At 40.3% G+C, this 20,404-nt stretch overlaps 1 protein-coding gene across 3 annotated transcripts in view; it reads right to left on the bottom strand.

Annotated features, from left to right (window-relative positions):
• The window catches only part of LOC149257936 (uncharacterized), a 371,741-nt gene extending 353,865 nt beyond the window's left edge, over positions 1-17,876 (bottom strand). The window contains exon 1 of one of the 3 annotated variants that reach the window (XM_089414602.1): positions 17,427-17,876. In XM_089414602.1, coding sequence (XP_089270728.1) covers positions 17,427-17,561 — 135 coding nt within the window. In that variant the 5' untranslated portion in view covers positions 17,562-17,876. The remainder of the gene's footprint in view (positions 1-17,426) is intronic. The other 2 variants (XM_089414604.1, XM_089414607.1) reach the window with 2 other exon arrangements.
• Between the last annotated feature and the right edge of the window lie 2,528 nt (positions 17,877-20,404).

The following is a 20,404-nucleotide window of genomic DNA, read 5'->3' as shown; positions in this document are numbered from 1 at the left end:
CCTTGTTTTTCCACCCTTCTTCATATGCCTTTTGTCTTTTATTGTTTTTTCTTTTAAAATTGCTCGGCGCACCAACGGATGAAAGCATGATGTGAATGATATAACAGTGAATACCCCCTTAAGGTTGGGTAGTTCATCTCCCACCAAGGGTTGGGACAATCATGGGTTCCTTAATGATGAAAGGGGCCAATATAGGGGGGCCTAGGAACCAAGGTGATGGCCATAATGATGGGGGTAGAGCTCATGCTTGGCTTTTGCCCACGTACTAAATTTGTAAGTCCCAACCATCTTTTGTATTTTATGGTACATTTCCTGTTGAGAGTGGCTAAATTATGCATTTTACTTTCTTTTTAGCTGCATCGACCTTGAAGGCATCGTTTCAGGCCTGACCCAAAGTGTGGACAAGGGGAGGGGGAGGAAAACTCCTTGTGGACCCAATGGACAAATGTGGACCCAAATGGGAAATGTGAAAAGAGGTTATAAAGAGTAGAATGGAGTGATGTATGTGGTTCAGGGAAGCGGAAGCGGGATCACGCAACCAAAATCTGGATTTCTCATGTAGAGGCACTCCTAAAACCAGTAGCCAATAAAGGAGATCCCACGGGACTAGGATATAAGGTTAACCACCAAATTGGACAACAGAACAAGAGTACAAACCAAGCCCATTCGTTCCACCAAGTCCCTCCACTAATCCATGTCCAAAAGTGTCCATGATAAGTAAGCAAAGATACCCAACTACATAATGAAAGTCATACCTTCGGGGTTGGAAGGCCCACCTTCAAACATACGATCATAAGAGATGGGCGAGGAAGCATAATGGTTGGCTCAGGTGGCAGAGATGGTGGTGCTGAAGAATGTAACTAGTGTCGGTCTTCATAATTGTACTTGTCAAAAGAAAAAATATTATTATTGAAAATGACTTATTAAAGCGTGGGTTTCATGCTTGGGTCAATCATCAATGTTTTATAGATCAAAGTCTCCATTGAAGGCTTCCAGGTTTTGTCTTGAGTCATTTGAGTCATTGTCATTTTTATAAGACCCTTGTTGGGATTTTGTATCATGTAAAAAGAATTATTTTTGAGTCAAAAATGTTATTTGTCACCTCCACACCAATTCAGCCCTGTCCCCATGAAGTCGGCCTACATTAGGGCAATTCGATGAAGTATCTTATGGCAAGATGCTTGGGAGAACATCTAACCGCCCTATGTGTTGATGTCTAGATCCCGAAGAGGGAGGGTGGCGTTGGTCATGGAGCTCCGACCTTGGATACGCACCTAGATCCTTGGGTTGGTGGTAGAGCTTAAAATCCTGATGGTACCTAGAATGGCCAGATATTAAAGCTTGAGTCCCCTTAGTCCCACCCTGATAGAATACCTTGGCCAGGTATCTAATCTGCAACACTAAGTGTGCTAGAACTCTTCGTAGTTCATTTCATTTTGAAATCTTCCATGTACACTTATATGTATGTAATTATGAATATCTCCCTAGTTAAGAGGGAGTGTTGAAGAATGTAACTAGTGTCGGTCTTCATAATTGTACTTCTCAAAAGAAAATTTATTATTAAAGAAAATGACTTATTAAAGCATGGGTTTCATGCTTGGGTCAATGTTTTTTAGGTCAAAGCCTCCATTAAAAGCTTCTAGGTTCTGTCTTGAGCCATTGGAGTCATTGTCATTTTTATTAGACCCTTGTTGAGATTTTGTATCATGTAAAAAGAATTATTTTTGAGTCAAAAAGGTCATTTGTCACCTCCACACCAAGTTGGCCTTGTCCCCATGAAGTCGGCCTACATTAGGGCAATTCGACCCAACAGAAAGGCTATATAAGGAGAGGAAATTCGACCTATTTGACACATTCACTCAACAAGTTCGATCTTCAAGAAAGAGAAGCAGAAAAAGAGCGAAGTAGCTGGAGAAGGACGAAATTTGTTGGGAAGACCTAAGTTGAGTTTCTGGGCTATCTATCTCTCACACGTGCGAAGCTTTTGGGCAGTTGCTGGGGCCGAAATTTTGTTTCTATTACAGGTATGAAATTCAGTTGTTGGGGGTCGAAGTTTTGCTGCTAGAGGACCAAAATTCTGGACTGAAGTTGCTACTGGGGAGCTGTCACTGGGAGATTTTGTCAAGGATCATATGTTGAAGGGAAGGGTTGACTTGGTGGTTGGAGGAGGTCTCTGTCGAGGTCAAAGAAGTCTGGAAGTGTCTCATCTTGATTTGAATCTACTGAAGGAAGAGTTTTTTACTGGGTTTTCCCCTTGTAGGGTTTTTTCCCTAGCTAAGCGCCTACAACTTGTGTCTCTTGCAATGTTATTAGAACCGAAATGGTCATCAAACCAGAAAACCTTGTGGACCGAGAACCGGTCGGAACCAGACCGGAACTGGATAATAAAAAAAAAGGTTTACCAAAAACACATAAAATATTCATATTTTAAAGAAAAAAATATATATTCATGTGCATCCATATGAATCCAAACCATTTATACACAAATATGCAAAAGTTCTCATTTATATAGCAAGTAGTAGTGCATATAACCGAAATAGCACTTAGTGCAAAACATCGTTGAACCAAAATGTTACAACATCAAGAAGCAGGCTCTAAAATGCCTTTATAGTCCAAAATAACATGATAGATCATAGTATTATACTACAGCCTACAATACTACAAGCTACAACTACAACAAATTAATGATCAAATCATCATCTGATTCCTGATCATCCTCCTCATCTTCATTTGAAGAATGAGTAGCATCCAAGTCCGCAATGGGATTATAGCTTGATTCCCCTGGGCCTAAAGTTGCTACTGGTGCTTCTGATATATTTGCCTCTGCATCCTGTGAAGTTGGGTCCAAGTCCAACCAAGAAATGCCTTCATTGTCAAATGTTGGTGCTTGACTCTCCACAACCCATTCTAATGTTGGATCAAAGTCACCCAAGACAATGTTGCTTGATTCAAGGGTTTTATTCAGCAATTGGTTACGCCTCAACCTAAGGTTGTACTAAACAAAAACCATGTCATTTAACCGCTTTTGCTCTAAACGGTTCCTCTTCTTAGTGTGTATACGCTCAAACACACTCTCCAACAGCTCTCCAAGACTCCAATCAGCTCTTCAAATCTACAAAAAATCTCCCTCAAAAAAAACTCTTTGAATTATCCTCACTGAACTCAGCTCAAGAATTGCAAGAGACTCGAATGAATAGTGTGAGTGAAATAGAGGGAGTGGGGGTGTTTAAATAGCTTTAGGAGGGGCTAGAGTAGCGTTAGAAACTAGGAAAAAAACTTTTTTTATGCCCAGGTCGTGCAGTCGCGGGCCTTGTGTACCAGTGGAACCGGTCTCCGAACTGGTTCGGTACCGAACTGGCCAGTTCAGTGACGAAACCAGTCGGTTCGGACCGATTTTGCCCCCAAACCGGTCGAACAGGCCGGTTCCACTTGTTGGACACCTAATCCTAATGGGTTAGCGTGGAAGTTGAATGGACAAAGCAGTCCAAGAGACCTTGGGATCTGAATCCCAAGAGTCACATATGTGTACTATAAATGTATATCTATTGTTAATAAAAAAGAGGGAACTCACTGATTTATCTTTCATATGTGTTTTGCTGTCCATGTGAGTTTAACATGGTATCGGAGCCACTTGTTTTTCTGTGGCCTGTTATGTGCATGTCAGTCCTGACCCTATGCCATATTCTTTCCCAGCGCTCCTGACACGCTGCCTCAGCCATATTTTTAGCTGCGCTCTCTGTCCATAAGCGTTTCATGCTCTCACTGATTCATAAAACGTCTCTGTCCATAAACGTTTCATACCTGCCCTCTTTGTACCTGCGCTCTGGACTGCCCATGAACGTTCCTGAAGAAGCGCTGTCCTGTCCAGCGCTGTCAATGCTGTCCCATTTACAGTTTTATTCCTCCGCTTACTATATGACTGTGTGCATTAAACCGGCACTCTGTGAAATGCAAGGCGAGGAAGAAGAAGCGTCGAGGGTTTAGTCAAAATCCCAAAACCTTGATCCAAAAGATGCTCATATGCACCCAGATTGTGCCTCCGGAATTCGAAACCCGCTGACGCAGATGTATATTTGGAAAAAATTGGCATTGGGGATGCTGATCTGCTCGAGCCTTGAAAGACTTCTGTGAGGATCTTCATTATCGGAAATCACCCGAGGACTGCCGGAGATCAGGAAAATTTCGGTGGCAATTTTTACGAGTAGATATTTTTCCCAGAATCAGACCAACAAAGTCCCAGTCTGCTTTCAAAGAGCTGTCCGGATTGTCAGAATTTAGCAGAAAAACAGTGATTCAGTTGCATATGTATTGGTATCATAGATTAGGTGCGGGAGGTCTATTTAATTGAAGAAGAGTCATTCTTTAATGTCTGTGGCAGACAAGGATTTTCGGCGTGTTGCAGATTGTTCATGTTCCTGGAATCTTTGTTGCTCGTGATTAGTGTACACGCTGCTTATGAAGCCTTCGAACCTGTGTTGAATGGTGCGTAAGGTTATGATGGTCATGCGGTGAAATATAGAGCATTGATTTGTGCTCCCTGATTGAGTTATTCCTGACTGTGTATACTTCTCGGAAATGATTTGAGCACCTTGTGAGCGTTGGTTCATATACACTAAAGGGAGTTTATATGGTATGTTGGAATGTGTTGGTGTGCATTGTTCATTATATTTTCGATAGCTGAGTAAGCGTGAGCGTAACTGTGGTATGGTGCAACGTAACACAATCTGATCTTATAAGTTTCTTTCCAAAAGAGGTGTCAGGGAACAGCCTGGATGCATTCATTTTGAGGAATATCGTATGGGTTTGAAATGACTTCGCTGGCATGATTTCAACACGAGACCTTCAGGTTGTGCTACGTTTTCATGGGGATGTCTGATGGGAGACGAAGACCACGATTTTCTGAAAATTTGTTTTTGTGAGGGATGATCAGGACCATTTGATCCATTTCATAAAAAAAAATATATATGCGCAGTACGCTGGATTGGGCATATCTGTTGGCATGTGATGGTGCAACAGCAATGTTGCCAGTAGTCGACACATCCACAAATACTTGATTCTCTGAGGCATTGTTGTTTGGTTGTACTCCTACTGTGGGTGAATTATACATTGGATTCACAAATTTGACATAATACTCTGTTCTAGACTCCAATGGCAAGCCTGCATCTTCTCTCTGGTGCGGAGGGAGCTCGTTCAGCAGCTTTGTAATATTGCTTGCCCCGAATATCTTGTGGACGTTCGCAAATTTGTGAGGCTGGTCTGGTGGGAAATAAGGTGCAAATACGCACTCTGCTGTGCATTTTCTCCTCAAGAATTTACAAGCCGCGCATGGAGAGCTTGAAGAGGATGCCATGTCTCTCCTCGACATGGAGATCCGTGGAACAGTAAAAGAACGGTGATAACAAGAAGCCTACTATTTCCTCCCGCATGCAGTAAAGCACAGTGACCGATACCGGAAGGCAAAGTTTGTGGGGGTAGTGGTAATACACTAACTATTCCCCATTTGATGTAATACACTAACTATTCCCCATTTGATGTAATCTTCAGTAGCATTTGATGTGTATGCGCTTTTTCTAGAAGGTGTTTTTTTTGGCAGAGGCTTTTGTGTGGCTGAAGTGAAGCCGAGAGCACTCTTGCACAAGGAGCAGAGTATGCTGTATTTTACAGGCTATTGAATTCATTTCTGGCAGCCAGAATAAAAAAAGCAGTAAGGTCCATCGTCAACATTGTCAAGCAACACTTGTCCTTCTTTCTTTGCAAGATCATTCCAGAGACTCACTACCACTGTCTTCTTGCTTTCATCTGCAATTGTAATATCACGCTTGGAGATTTCTTCATTGTTGCTTAGAACTGGTGATACACTCCCAAAGTTGTGCTTATATTCTGGAATATGGGTTCCTTCCTCAACTGCTTCTTCAACTTCTGAATTTGCATGCAAAGTCATCTCATAATCATTTGCTACTGTCTTGAATTGATTGTAGAAACTTGAAATATATGTTATAGATTGAAGGTGTAATATCAAGTCTATGGTGACTGAAATGGAATGAAATGCTTTATGTTCTTGACTTCAAGCTTTGAGCACACCCAAAGTAATTCACACTGGTCTTCCTATTTGAAGGGGTTTTGAAATTCAAGTTTGGCAGTTGAAATACATAGATATTCAAGTTACAAGACAAGTGTTATGACTTCTGCAAATGTTTGGGTTGTCGTATGTTGATCTAGATTTTTGAAGAACCAGGTTCTCTACTTCCCAGCTACTTCTTTATTACAATTTGTTGGCTAAGATATTTTTCTGTGTAATTTTGCACAGAATATGTTCATGGTATGAAATTGCATTGTATATGGAAGTATATTGAGAAGCTACATACTTGAAGATTTTTTGAAGACAAAGTGGTACACCAATCAATTTTTTTTGCAGTGATATTATTGTGAAATGGATAGAATGGGTGTTGTATTAGAATTGCTGAACACTCTAATACATTCTACCACGGACAATACAATTATGATTGATAAAGCCATTGTCGCAAACATTCAAATCTGTTTGAAAAATGTACAAGAAAATATTGAGTTTTTGCAGCTGGAAACAAAGCTACAGCAGGAAGAATTACAGCAGTGGAGTCATCATTCTGAACCTATTTCTGTTCAGAACAATGAAGCAGACTCCCATAAACAGCAAGTCAATATTGTTCAATTTCATTCAGATTCAGTACCCAATAAAGCAGCAAGTGTACATGCAGATGCAGAAACTCAATCTGCACTTCCCAAGCCCATCATCAGACCTTGGGAACAGCTTGTCCACAACAAGCACAGAACTGGTCTTGGATATGACAAGGACTTGTCCTTTCATATTCCAGACTACGCCAAGCCCATTCAGTTTCAGAGTGCTGGTTTCATTTATGACAGTTCACCTGCTCCTCATGGCAGTTCAGCTCTAGCTGTTCCAGATTCTGCCCCTCTTCCACAGCGACACCAGCAACAACAACAACAAAAACAACAGATCGTGAAATGCCAACACTGTGACCGAGTTGGCCATCTGAAAGATCACTGTTTTGATCTTCATCCATGTGAGCACTGTCATAAAACCAGCCATTCTTCACACAGGTGCTTCAAAAACAAACATCCTGCAAGAACAAAGATTCATCTAGGATGGATCGCTTCTTGGCAATGGGCATCAACAGCCAAGAAAATATTCCAAACACATGTCAGAACTTGTTCCAGAATATTGAACAGTCTTGCAGTTGAGTTTTCTCCATCATCTCACCTTGTATCTGACAGGGGGGGAAATGATGGTCATCTACAAGCTTCAAAGCCACATCAAGCGAGCCTGAGCCACAACCTGCCACACCAGTTTCAGAGTTGTAGCCAGAGACAAGATGCCTGAACATGCCTTCAGTTGGCAATCTGGGACACTTCCTCTAGCAGAAGACTCCAGCTTCTTGCCAGTTTTGGAAGAATTCCAGGAATTGTAGAGTTGTTGGTCATCCTTAAACCATCACAGATTGAGAACACTTCCTCTAGCAGAAGACACCAGCTTCTTGCCAGTTTTGGAAGAGTTCCAGGAATTGCATTAAGCATTCCAGAGTTGTTGGTTATCCTTAAACCATCACAGGTTGAAACTTCCCTTTTCAGGTTGAAGTTTTACCTTTTATGCGGGGTGAGACCTCCCTTTTATGGTTGAAGGTTTCCCTCTTTAAAACAATAGGATCACTTCCTCTAGCAGAAAACTTCAGTTTCTTGCCAGTTTTGGAAGAGTTCCGGGAACTGCACTAAGCGTTCCAGTGTTGGTGGTCATCCTTAAACCACCGCCCTTTTTTATACCAACATTTCATAGAGCACAATCAGCCTAGTGCTGCCATGCATTCTTTGCACATTTTGTATTACAGCTCTCTTCTTGGACTCATACATAACCCTTCGGATTAAGGGGGGGAATGTTGGACACCTAATCCTAATGGGTTAGCGTGGAAGTTGAATGGACAAAGCAGTCCAAGAGACCTTGGGATCTGAATCCCAAGAGTCACATATGTGTACTATAAATGTATATCTATTGTTAATAAAAAAGAGGGAACTCACTGATTTATCTTTCATATGTGTTTTGTTGTCCATGTGAGTTTAACACCACTAACACTGGTCTCTTGTTCTTGTGGTCTCCATATACATATAATTTGGTGATTGCTTGATGAAAAGATAAACTAATAAAAAAGTAAAAGAAACCAACATAATTCACAAGTAATTATCAAGAAAGAGGAATCAAACCCTAATTCCTATAAGCATTGATTTCTCAACATGGTATCAGAGCTAAGGTCGAAGAAGGTTGAAGATCACTTTGTTGGCTTGAAAGAAAAGGTTACTCCCTCTATGGCAAGTTACTTGAAGATGGGATTCAATATCGTGAGAATTGTGGGAAGTTGGATTGGAAGGATCATCTACAACTTATCTAGGAAAGTCAAGAGTGAAGGATTCTTGGCTGCACTTACAGGTACTCTTGATGATGACAATGCATGGATCATTGATAGTGGAGCATCAAGACATATGACGGGAGAAAGTGGACAACTTCATACTCTATCAAAGGAACCATCATCTCATGCAGTGGAGCTAGGAGACAACAATAGTTATGCAGTCAAGGGCCTTGGATCTACATCACTGAAGCTAGAAAGTGGAGCAAAGCTACATCTCAACAATACTCTATGTCTCAGGTTTGAAAAAGAATTTACTTTCAATTTCTTGTTTAGAAGATAAAGGAGATAGAGTTGCCTTTGTAGATGGTAAAGTTTTGGTTTCAGGAAAGGATTCAAGTATTGAAAAGGAAAAAGTTATTGGAGTTTGTGAAGGAATGTTATACAGAGTTATAAAGCCATCTCCTCAAGCCCTAGTTCACTTGGAGATCAATCATATCGAACTATGGCATAGAAGATATGGGTAAATTCATTACAAGATAATACCCTCACTTAGTCAAATGGTAAAGGGCATCCCCAACATCAAAGAAGATCATGAAGGAGTATGCAAGGTATGTGCTTTGGCAAAGAATACAAGGAAACCTTTTACAAGCAGTGATACAAGCCTCAAGGTCTAAGGAGATCTTAGACCACATTCATTCTGATGTGTGTGGGCCAATGTTTAACAAATCTCTCAAGGGCCATCTTTATTATGTGACCTTCATTGATGATCATTCTAGAAAGACATGGCTCTATCTTCTCAAGGCAAAGGACAAAGTATTTGAAAAGTTGAAGGAATTTAGATCCAAAGTGGAGACCTTAACCGAAAGAAAGATAAAGACTTTGAGATCCGACAATGGTGGGGAATACACTTCAAGAAAATTAATTGCATATTATAAAGAAGCAGGTATTAAGAGGGAGCTCATTGTTCCCTACAACCCCAAGCAAAATGGAGTTGCAGAAAGGAAAAATAGAACAATTGAAGAATGTATACGAACTATGATATTTGATCAAGATCTATCAAAATTTCTATGGGGAGAAGCAGCAATGACAACAGTATATATATAAAATAGAAGTCCTCGTAGAATCCTTGATAATATGACACTGGAAGAAGCTTTCACAAGGCAGAAGCCATGTTTAGACCATCTCTGAATCTTCAGGTAACAGGCTCTTTTCTGGCCACTCAAAATAACGGGACAGGAAACTTGCATTGGTGGTCTGCAATCCAGCAAGAATCATCTTGGATTGATGGAATTGCAGTGAGGGTATTAAAGGGTACTAAATCCATTTTTGCATTGAAAAAAGAAACAATTTCAATGATCCAAATTTGCAATTTCAGAAAAGATTTCAGAGCCTGATTTCATTGATGGTAAAATGGAAAGTGCAAATTCGTAAAACATTTAGCCTTTTTCAAAGTAAAAATTTCTGTTTTCCCACCCCGGTTTTCAGTTTCTCCTTATTTCTCCCATGTAGTTAAATGCCCATTCCCATAACCATACATTTAACAGACTGAAAAAATAAATATTGCTGAAAACACAAATTCTGGAAATTTTTCAGAATGCTGGAAATTGCAGAATTAAAAATCAGCAATTAAAAACAGCCATTAAAACACATTAAAACACTGATATTTTTGGTCAACTTGACCCTGGAAAAACCCCCTACAACTCTTGGGGAAAACCAGTTTGAGAGCTCTTCTTTATTTCTGAAATTTGTCTTTTTACAGTGAGAATTATTCAGCAAAAATCAGCAAGCAAATTTACAACTTATCTCCTTTCCCGTGCCTCACAACAATCTGGAAATTACAGCAAACAGGACAGCAATAAATGCTGTACGACCTCCGTTTTGTGTGCAGAAAAATCAGCAAACTGCTCCTCGATTTTTGTGCAAAAATCTGCCTTTCACTATGTGCTGAATTAGCTGTACAAATCTGCTCAACTGCTGCCTTGGAATGTGTGCCAAGCTGCTGTCTCCTTCTCCTTCCTGCTCAGAAATCTCTCTTGCTCTCTTGCTCTCCTTCTCCCAATCTGCTCATGAAAGAATGAATGACCTTTTCCTCCTTTTCCTCCTTTAATATAACTCCAAGTGACTTTTGGGTGATCCAAGTGACTTTTGGGTGATCTCTAAATCCAATGGCTGAAATAGATTTAGATCAATGGTTGAGATTAAATGCTCATTTAAATCTCACTTTCTATTTTTTAATTCACCCCACTTTAATAAAGACCCACTTAGTCATTTATTTCCAAAGTCACTTTTCCTTTCTAATTTTTCATTGACTTTATAAAAGTCACTTTAAAATTAGACTTAATAACTTTATCACTTAAAGTCACTTTTAAATTAGATTTAACTTTATAAAATTATAAAGTCACTTTAGGAGAAAAATTAAATTCTTTTGGACACTTTTCCCTAGGCCAAAGATCAAAGCCTAAGGGAACCACCTGTCCTCCGGTACCAAATTTCAACACTCCCTCTTACCGAGGAAGGTGTTCCTCACCACACCCATCTTGTCTCTGAAGTAGACATGCTTGCCCCGTGGTAAGGCTTTGGTAAGGATATCTGCAACCTGCTCATCAGTGGAAATATACTCAAGCTTCACAGCTCCCTTCTGAACATAGTCTCTGATGAAATGATATCTGATCCCGATATGCTTTGACCTGTCATGAAATACTGGATTCTCCGTGAGTTTAATGCAACTCTGATTATCACAGTAAATCACTGAAGGTCTCAACGGCTGACCAAATAAGCCAAACAACATCTTGCGAAGCCAGATAGCCTCACAACTAGCTAGACTGGCTGCCATATACTCTGCTTCCGCTGAACTCAGTGCTACTGACTGCTGCTTCCGGCTGAACCATGACACTACTGCTGAACCCAACCCAAAACAACACCCTGAAGTGCTCTTCCTATCAGAAGCACAACCTGCCCAATCAGAATCAGTGTATCCTGCCAATCTCACTCCATCTCCCTGCCTGTAGTCCAGACCATAATCCACTGTCCCCTGCAAGTACCGCAAAATGTGTTTTGCAGCCACCCAGTGAACCTTCCTAGGCTCACACATAAACTGACTCATCGTGTTGACTGCAAAACAGATATCTGGTCTAGTGTTGACCAAATACATCAAGGAACCAATCAGCTGCCTGTACAATGTGGGATCCACCAACTCGGAATCCGAAGCATGAAGCTTCTTCCAGTTGGTGATCATCGGTGTCGACATGGGTCTACAATCCTCCATGTGGAATCTGCTAAGGATGTCCACAATATACTTCCCCTGCCCCAGGAAGAAATGCCCCTCCTCCTGCCACACCTCCAAACCCAAAAAGTAATGCATCAAGCCGATGTCCTTCATCTCAAACTCCGCCGCAAGATCTCTCTTGCAGTGCTCTATGAGTCTCTCTGCACCTGTAATGATCAAGTCATCCACATACAGCACCAGAATGAGAGGCTCCTCACCAATCACAATAAAGTAAAGGTTCGGATCTGCCTCACTCTTTGTGAAACCCATCCCCTGCAAGTATGCATCTATCCTGGAGTACCAAGCTCTGGGAGCTTGCTTCAGGCCATAAAGGGCCTTTTTCAATCTGCACACATGGGACTCCTTCCCATGCACCTCAAAGCCCTGTGGCTGCTCAATGTACACCTCCTCCTGTATGAAGCCATTGAGAAATGCGGTCTTCACATCCATCTGGTGGATCTTCCAACCCATCTCTGCTGCTATCGATATAATGGAGCGGATCGAAGTATATCGAGCCACGGGAGCGAAGGTCTCCTCATAATCAACTCCCTCTACCTGGGAGAACCCTCTAGCCACAAACCTCGCTTTGAATTTCTCAATGCTGCCATCTGCAGCATGCTTTACCTTGTAAAGCCATCTGGAAGTAACCACGGATTTGCCCTCAGGCCTCGGCACCACCTCCCAAACATCATTCTTCATGATAGAAGAATACTCCTCCTGCATGGCCTCTCTCCAGACCTGCTGGCTAGCTGCCTCCTCATAGCTAGAAGGCTCAGAGTCAAGGATGCTGGTAACCATCGCCATATAACTACAAAACCTCTCAGGTGGTCTACTCTCTCTGACCGGCCTCTTCGGCTCAGCAACAGATGTGGCATCTCTCAAGGTGTCCTGAAGCCACTTGGGCTTCCTCTTCCCTGAGCGCACTTCTTCCACCGGAGAATGAAACTCCTCCTCCTCATCATCATCAGTAGCCTGAACTCCTGACTGTCTGTCTGCTGTCCTCCTACCTGCCCCTGAACCTGTAGAAGCTGAGGTACCGTGTGAACTGTCCATCAGTGGACTCCCTAGTGAACTGCTCTGTGAACTGCTCTGCATGCTGCCCGGAGCACCACCCCTCTGGCTCGATGAGCCACTGCTCACTGATGGACCTGACATCCTCATAGATGTACCTCCGGATCCTCCTGATCCCTGCCCACTGGATCCTTGCGACTGACTCAACTGCTGCTGAGGGTCTGGCTGATCCAGATACTCTAACTCCCGTGACCTCCTAAAGGCCCTGTCCTCCTCGAACTTCACATCCCGTCTGACAACAACTCTCCTCTGTGCAGGAATGTAAATCCGAAAGGCCTTTGAGGTCTCACTGTAGCCCACAAAGATACCCTTCTCTGCGGTGGGCTCTAGTTTGGTCCTCTTCTCTTTGGGTATATAGGAGTATGTAATGCATCCAAAGATGTGAAGATGACCAATATCAGGCTTCTTCCCAGAGAAAGCCTCCTCCGGAGTCATGTGCCCCAAAGCACGATGCGGACTCCTGTTCTGCAAGTAAACAGCTGTGTTGCAGGCCTCTGCCCACAAGAACAATGGCAACCCCTGATCATGTATCATGGCTTTGGCAGCCTCTATGATGGATCTGTTCTTCCTCTCCGCAACCCCGTTCTGCTGGGGGTTGTAAGGAACAGTGAACTCCCTCCTAATGCCTGCCTCCGCACAATAGTCAACAAACTCTCCAAGGGTGTACTCTCCTCCATTGTCCGACCTCAAGGACTTGATCTTTCGACCTGTCTGAGTCTCCACAAGAGCTCTGAACTCCTGAAACCGCTTGAAGACCTCACTCTTGGTCTTCAAAAAATAAATCCAGGTCCTCCTGGAGTGATCATCAATGAATAAAACATAGTACTCATATCCACTCAAGGAAACATGAGACATCCGACCGCTCACATCGGAATGAATCAAATCAAGTATCCCCGTCGCTCTGCTGTCACTGCTGGGAAAAGGGGATTTGGCAAACTTGCCCATCGCACAACCTCTGCAAGTATCAAAGTGATCAGTACTGAAATCTGGCACACCTGTAGTGATCTCCCGCAATGTCCTCAAGGCTCCATGATACATATGTCCCATCCTGCGGTGCCAAATCTCACACAGCTCAGAATTGCTAGCTCTGCTGTCGGTACTACTGCTCAATGCCAAAAGGGGCTGAAATGCAAACTTGTACACCTTTGCATGGCGTACACCTATCACTCTAGCTGAATCAGCTGGAGCGCCCCTGGGATACATCAACACTTGTCCTCCCCTGAACAGTACCTCATATCCTCTGTCCTCCAAAGCTGAGACGGATATGAGGTTCTTCCTCATCCCTGGCACATAAAGAACCTCTGACACTTTCAAGGGAGGTTTGGACTCCCTCTGAAATGTCACTGTCCCCACCCCGACTGCTCTAACAACTCTGTCATCACCGAGTACTACCTCAATATCAATACCACTCTCTGAAAGCTCTGAGAAGTACTCACAGACTCCTGTCATGTGACGTGAAGCCCCACTGTCCACATACCAGATACCTGTAGATGCTCCGCTAATCGAGGGAAAAGCATGCTCCCTCTGAACCTGTTTGGCAGGTGATCCTGCACTAGAGGACTCACATGTAGTGAACGCAAACTCTCGGTCAAAACGACCAGCAAAGTCCTCAATCTCTGCTGAAGCTGCCACGTCCTGGTTCTTCCCCTTCTTCTTCTTCTTCTCCGGACACACAACTGCATAGTGTCCCATCTTTTGACAATTCCAACACTTCACCTTGGAATAGTCCTTCTGTGTGTTCCCCTGTTTACCTTTACCTTTGCCTTTGCCTCCACCACCGCTTGTGGAAGCCTGCTTCTTCCCTTTGCCTTTCTTGCCTCCTGCCACCAGTGCTACGTCCTCATCCTGCGCAACTGGCTTGGCTGCCCCAAGTTGCCATTTCCTGATCTCTGTCTGAATACAATCATCCCAAAACCTCTCCCATGTGGGAAGGGTCTCACGTGCACAAACCCCATCAGCAAAGTTCAACCATGAACGGGGGAGGCCATTCACTGCAATCCGCACCAACTCAGTGGGTGGAATGGCCTCTCCAATCGCTGCCAACTCATCTCTCACATTAGTAATCTTTGTGAGATATCCAGCTGCACTATCATTACCCATCTTAATGTTCTTTAGCTTCTCCTTCAGGACCATCTTCCGGTTCTCATTGGTACTCTGGTAGAGATTGGACAATGCTGTCCACATCTCATGGGCATTGCTCTTTCCTCTCACATGAGGAATGCAATGGTCTTTGATTCCGTCTAGAATCAGCCTCTTACCCTTATTGTTCTTCTTTTTATACTCAGCCAACTGAGTAACATCAGTGGGCACAACAACAGGGTTCTGTGCGGTATGCACCATGATATCCCAGACTTCTGCCTCCTCAAAGATACTCTGCATTCTCTCCTTCCAAACGCTGTAATTTGTATGCCCATCCAACCTATCCTCCACCCTCAATCCCAATGACATCCTGCTGTCCTAAAACTGAAAAATAGCACTGTTGTAGTAAAGATAAAACTGCTGTTTATGAAAAAATCAGCTTGCTGGAATTTTCTGAGTGAAAAATCAGCAACTGCAATTTTTCCTTTTGCTGTCCCAAACTGCCCTTCAGCACTCAAGCTCTGATACCATGTAAAAATTTCTGTTTTCCCACCCCGGTTTTCAGTTTCTCCTTATTTCTCCCATGTAGTTAAATGCCCATTCCCATAACCATACATTTAACAGACTGAAAAAATAAATATTGCTGAAAACACAAATTCTGGAAATTTTTCAGAATGCTGGAAATTGCAGAATTAAAAATCAGCAATTAAAAACAGCCATTAAAACACATTAAAACACTGATATTTTTGGTCAACTTGACCCTGGAAAAACCCCCTACAACTCTTGGGGAAAACCAGTTTGAAAGCTCTTCTTTATTTCTGAAATTTGTCTTTTTACAGTGAGAATTATTCAGCAAAAATCAGCAAGCAAATTTACAACTTATCTCCTTTCCCGTGCCTCACAACAATCTGGAAATTACAGCAAACAGGACAGCAATAAATGCTGTACGACCTCCGTTTTGTGTGCAGAAAAATCAGCAAACTGCTCCTCGATTTTTGTGCAAAAATCTGCCTTTCACTATGTGCTGAATTAGCTGTACAAATCTGCTCAACTGCTGCCTTGGAATGTGTGCCAAGCTGCTGTCTCCTTCTCCTTCCTGCTCAGAAATCTCTCTTGCTCTCTTGCTCTCCTTCTCCCAATCTGCTCATGAAAGAATGAATGACCTTTTCCTCCTTTTCCTCCTTTAATATAACTCCAAGTGACTTTTGGGTGATCCAAGTGACTTTTGGGTGATCTCTAAATCCAATGGCTGAAATAGATTTAGATCAATGGTTGAGATTAAATGCTCATTTAAATCTCACTTTCTATTTTTTAATTCACCCCATTTTAATAAAGACCCACTTAGTCATTTATTTCCAAAGTCACTTTTCCTTTCTAATTTTTCATTGACTTTATAAAAGTCACTTTAAAATTAGACTTAATAACTTTATCACTTAAAGTCACTTTTAAATTAGATTTAACTTTATAAAATTATAAAGTCACTTTAGGAGAAAAATTAAATTCTTTTGGACACTTTTCCCTAGGCCAAAGATCAAAGCCTAAGGGAACCACCTGTCCTCCGGTACCAAATTTCAACATTCAATTCAATTACCCCACACTCACATTACTTCAAAGTCAGACAAAATGAAATCCATGGCACTGGCACAGAAAACTGAGCAGACAAAATGTTCAAAATATAATCTAGTGAGGACTTGAAAATAGGTAGACCTGCAAATATTGATTACACAGAATGTTCACGACTTAATCCACTGGAATGTCATTGATGGAGTGGGTTAGTGAAGACGCAAGCATAGGCAGACCTGCAAAACTTGATTAGAGACAATGTTCACTATTTAATCCAATGGAATATCACCAATAGAGTAGCTTCATTATAACATAGTTTTGGTATGTTGTTCAAGTAAGTGTCTGTTCAGGATGAGGAATTATGGCAATAGGCAACCTTGCAAATAGCCTTATGGAAGGGCATGAACTAATCGTAAGTTGGTAACCATATAACTCGGTCTCCCAATTTGTACCCTGTTTTGAGTTATTTCTACTTCATTTAACTGTCCAGCAATACAAAGCTCAGGGCAAGGAAAATCCGATTGTGTGTACTAGCACGACGTTGGCTCACTGGTGAGGTTGACCTAGTATTAAGCTGTCCAACAGTGTTTCAGTCTCAATGTGGCCTGCCCACTCCAATGGCACAGTTAGAAAAAGGATGAGGCTCGGTGCAAGTCCTGGGCAATTTTGTCCAACCAATACCCCTGAGACATATAAGCCGATGGAAGTCTATGTTATATGGTGCAGCCCCCGATCTCAGGTGTATTTCAAATAATTTCCTAAAAAGGAATTATGAGACCATGACAACAGCGAAATGCACTTTGTAACCAGGACAGTAAACGATTATTTTCTACAACTAAAAAAGAATTATGAGACCATGACAACAGCGAATTGCATTGTGTAACCAGGGCAATAAACGATAATTTTCTGCAACTCTTAACAGTAGGACGGTCATAAAATTAAACTATGTTTCTCTGTTATTCTAATCCATCTCATTAATGGAGAATTCAAAATTAGGGCCAAGGATGCTATTCACTTCATTTATCCTCAAAGCAAATGGAAATTCAGCGACTTACCTGTTGTGACAGATCTTCTGCAGTTCGAGGTTTTAGGCTTACTTTCAAATAAGGGGGCATTTCCTGTATGACGCTGCAATCTGAACCATAGACCGCCTTAGCGGCTTCAATTTCTTGCATTATTTCGTCTTCCATTGCTCTGAAGATCGCAGAAAACTACCTCTGTGATTAAAAAAATGAATGGCAAATATATATACCACAGATCGCGGTCGGTGTAACTTGAGTTCAAAGTTGTTTTCTCAATAAACGGTGTTTGCTCTAATAAAATATATATACTCAGACCTCGCATGAAACCAAATACCAAGAGGTTTGGTTAGGGGCAGTAAACAAAACACAGACAAGTTTATGAATCCGAGGGTGAATAACATCCTGGACGGACCACGTCAAAACGAAAATTTACGACCAAGTCAAAACGAAAATTTACGACCGTCGAATTGCCCAAAAGTTTTTTGGATTTTTCTCGATTGTGGAGAATCTTACCCCATATAAAGGTGGATACTCCTATTATTTATATGGAAAAACAACTAACTTCGGAATATCAGTCTCGATTGAGCAACGGATCAATGAGTTAAAGAGCTATACCTGTAATAAATTAGCAATTGCCTCAAAAGTGCAAAGCTAGCGAGGCTGATAAATTTTTAAATTGAAAATTGGGTTATTTGAATTTTATAATTAATAAAAATAATAATAATAAATTGATTATTATATAATAAAATATATTTTTATGAATATAAAACATTATCTAAATTATAAAATAATGTTTTAGAAAAATATATATCTATATTACGTTTACAGAAATAAATTATTCTTTTTCCAAACTTCTATGTTAAAATAAAATTTTATATAAAATAATACGAAAATTATATAATTAACAATATATGGAACATCTAAAAAATGAAGTTTTGTATAAACATCAAAATTACTTCATAAAATTTGATGTATATATTCTTAATACATCAAATAAATTTTTTGAATTGACAATTCTGTGATCATATTAATTATGAGAGATTTTTCGGGGTAAATCACATGATATTTCATTTGTCTACGCATTTCGAACCAACCAGTGTGGTTCATCGTTACAACAAGGTGAAGAATCAGATCTAGCTTTGCATGTTAAATAGTCAAAGCAGAACATCCAACGGCTATAATTCTTGACCAAGTAACAGCTAAATTTGACCGGGAAACGTTAGATGGACTAGACTAAGGTCATAACCTTTATTTAATTAAATAAGTTAAATCGATTTGTTCATTAAATTGAAAGTTAGTTATATTCTTATTAAATATAAACGTTAAAGGATTAACTAATATATAAATATATATTAAAATAAATTATTTTTAATTTACTAGTTAGTAATAAAAGTTACTTGAACAAATATAAATATATAAATAATAGAGTGATTAAGAGTTAGAAAAGATTTAATAAATTGTTTATTAGCATATTACCATAGATTGTTCTCCAGATTATTAATTAAATTAAATAAGTTAATTTAATTTGATCATTAAATAGATGTGTTCTTATTATATTAAAAGTTAAAGATCCATATGAACATAGAGGTTTTTTAACTATTTTATAAACTATTAATTAAAAATATATATAATAAAATAAATTAATTTTAATTTAATATTTAGTTATAAAAGTTATTAATATTTAGTATATAACTAATAGCATAAACTAAATGCTATTAAAAAACCTCAAACCATAACGCCTATTGCTCAAAGAAACCAGGCCACCGGAAGCCGGAAAAACAAGGGGAAATTTGCTAAAGAAAAAATCAGAACAAGCTATAACCTGGGGGGAGGGGGGAGAAGGGAAGAAAACGACTAGGAAGATATGGCTGGGATCCAACAACTATTGATCTTCTAGCCATCCTCTCGATTGAGATTGCTTGGCCTTTTTTCAATCTCAAGGGCTTCCTGTTAGTCATTTTAGCCATTACATGGTCAAGAATTATAGCCGTTGGATGTTCTACTCTGGCTATTTAACATGCAAATCTAGATCTGATTATTCAATTTTTCCTAACGATGAACCACAATGGTTGGTTCGAAACGCGTCGACAAATGAAATATCATGTGATTTACGCCGAAAAATCTCTCATAATCAAATAAATTTGATGAAATTTTTAGCATTTTTCATATTAATAAATAATTCATCAAGTTAGCAAGGAATTAAGAAAAAAGAAATACAAAAAAGGATAATACATAGCTTCATTGTAGATAAAATTGTTTTTGAATTTATTATGACCCAACATGACAGGAAATGTATTGATTGTGCGTCATGGAATTAGCAAGAGGTGTTGAAAATGGCAACAAGAAATGCTAAAAATAGAAGTGCTATAAATAGCAATTCGGGTACCAGTGTTGGACATAGCAACAAGGAATGAAAAATGGAAATGTTAAAAATAACATTGTTATAAATAGCATTGTGGGATGGATTCCATTTTTAGTTAGTCCCTGAACTAAAATTGAGAAGTAAAATTCGAATTTGATCTTAGCAGTTGTTTGTAAAATAATTAATTAATTCATCTTGAGTTAATTAGTTGTAGAAAATCAAACATGAAGTCTATGTTGGGACATGCAACAGTTTTTCCATTGATTGAGGAATTTATCCATCAGTTAAAGAGATAAGGATGAATTGTAATATTGAATTGTAATTAGTTGGCTCAATTAACTGAGTCAAGTCCAGTTAGATTAGTTGAAACAATTTGTTGAATTAATTGTGAGTTCAGTTAGTTAATGCTTGCATGCATGTAACTGCTACTCTCCAGATAACTGAATATTCTCTCATAAATAACTCATGCATGTCAGTTCAGTCAGAGACCCAGTTGAGATTAGAGGAAGGGACAGTGTACTATCAGTTGAAGGATATTTCCTATATAGGAAACTCATCCATGTAGAAGGAATTATCTCCTTCAGGTCTGTGCAGTTATTTCAGAGGTTTGTGTTGTGTGTGAGGTGAGAATCACACAGGTTGCAGCTGG

The sequence above is a fragment of the Pinus tabuliformis genome, chromosome 6, assembly GCF_031772625.1.
Source record: "Pinus tabuliformis cultivar Carrire ecotype Pingquan chromosome 6, CPIR1, whole genome shotgun sequence".
NCBI lineage: Eukaryota > Viridiplantae > Streptophyta > Pinopsida > Pinales > Pinaceae > Pinus > Pinus tabuliformis.
This window is presented reverse-complemented; position numbering and strand designations above follow the sequence as displayed.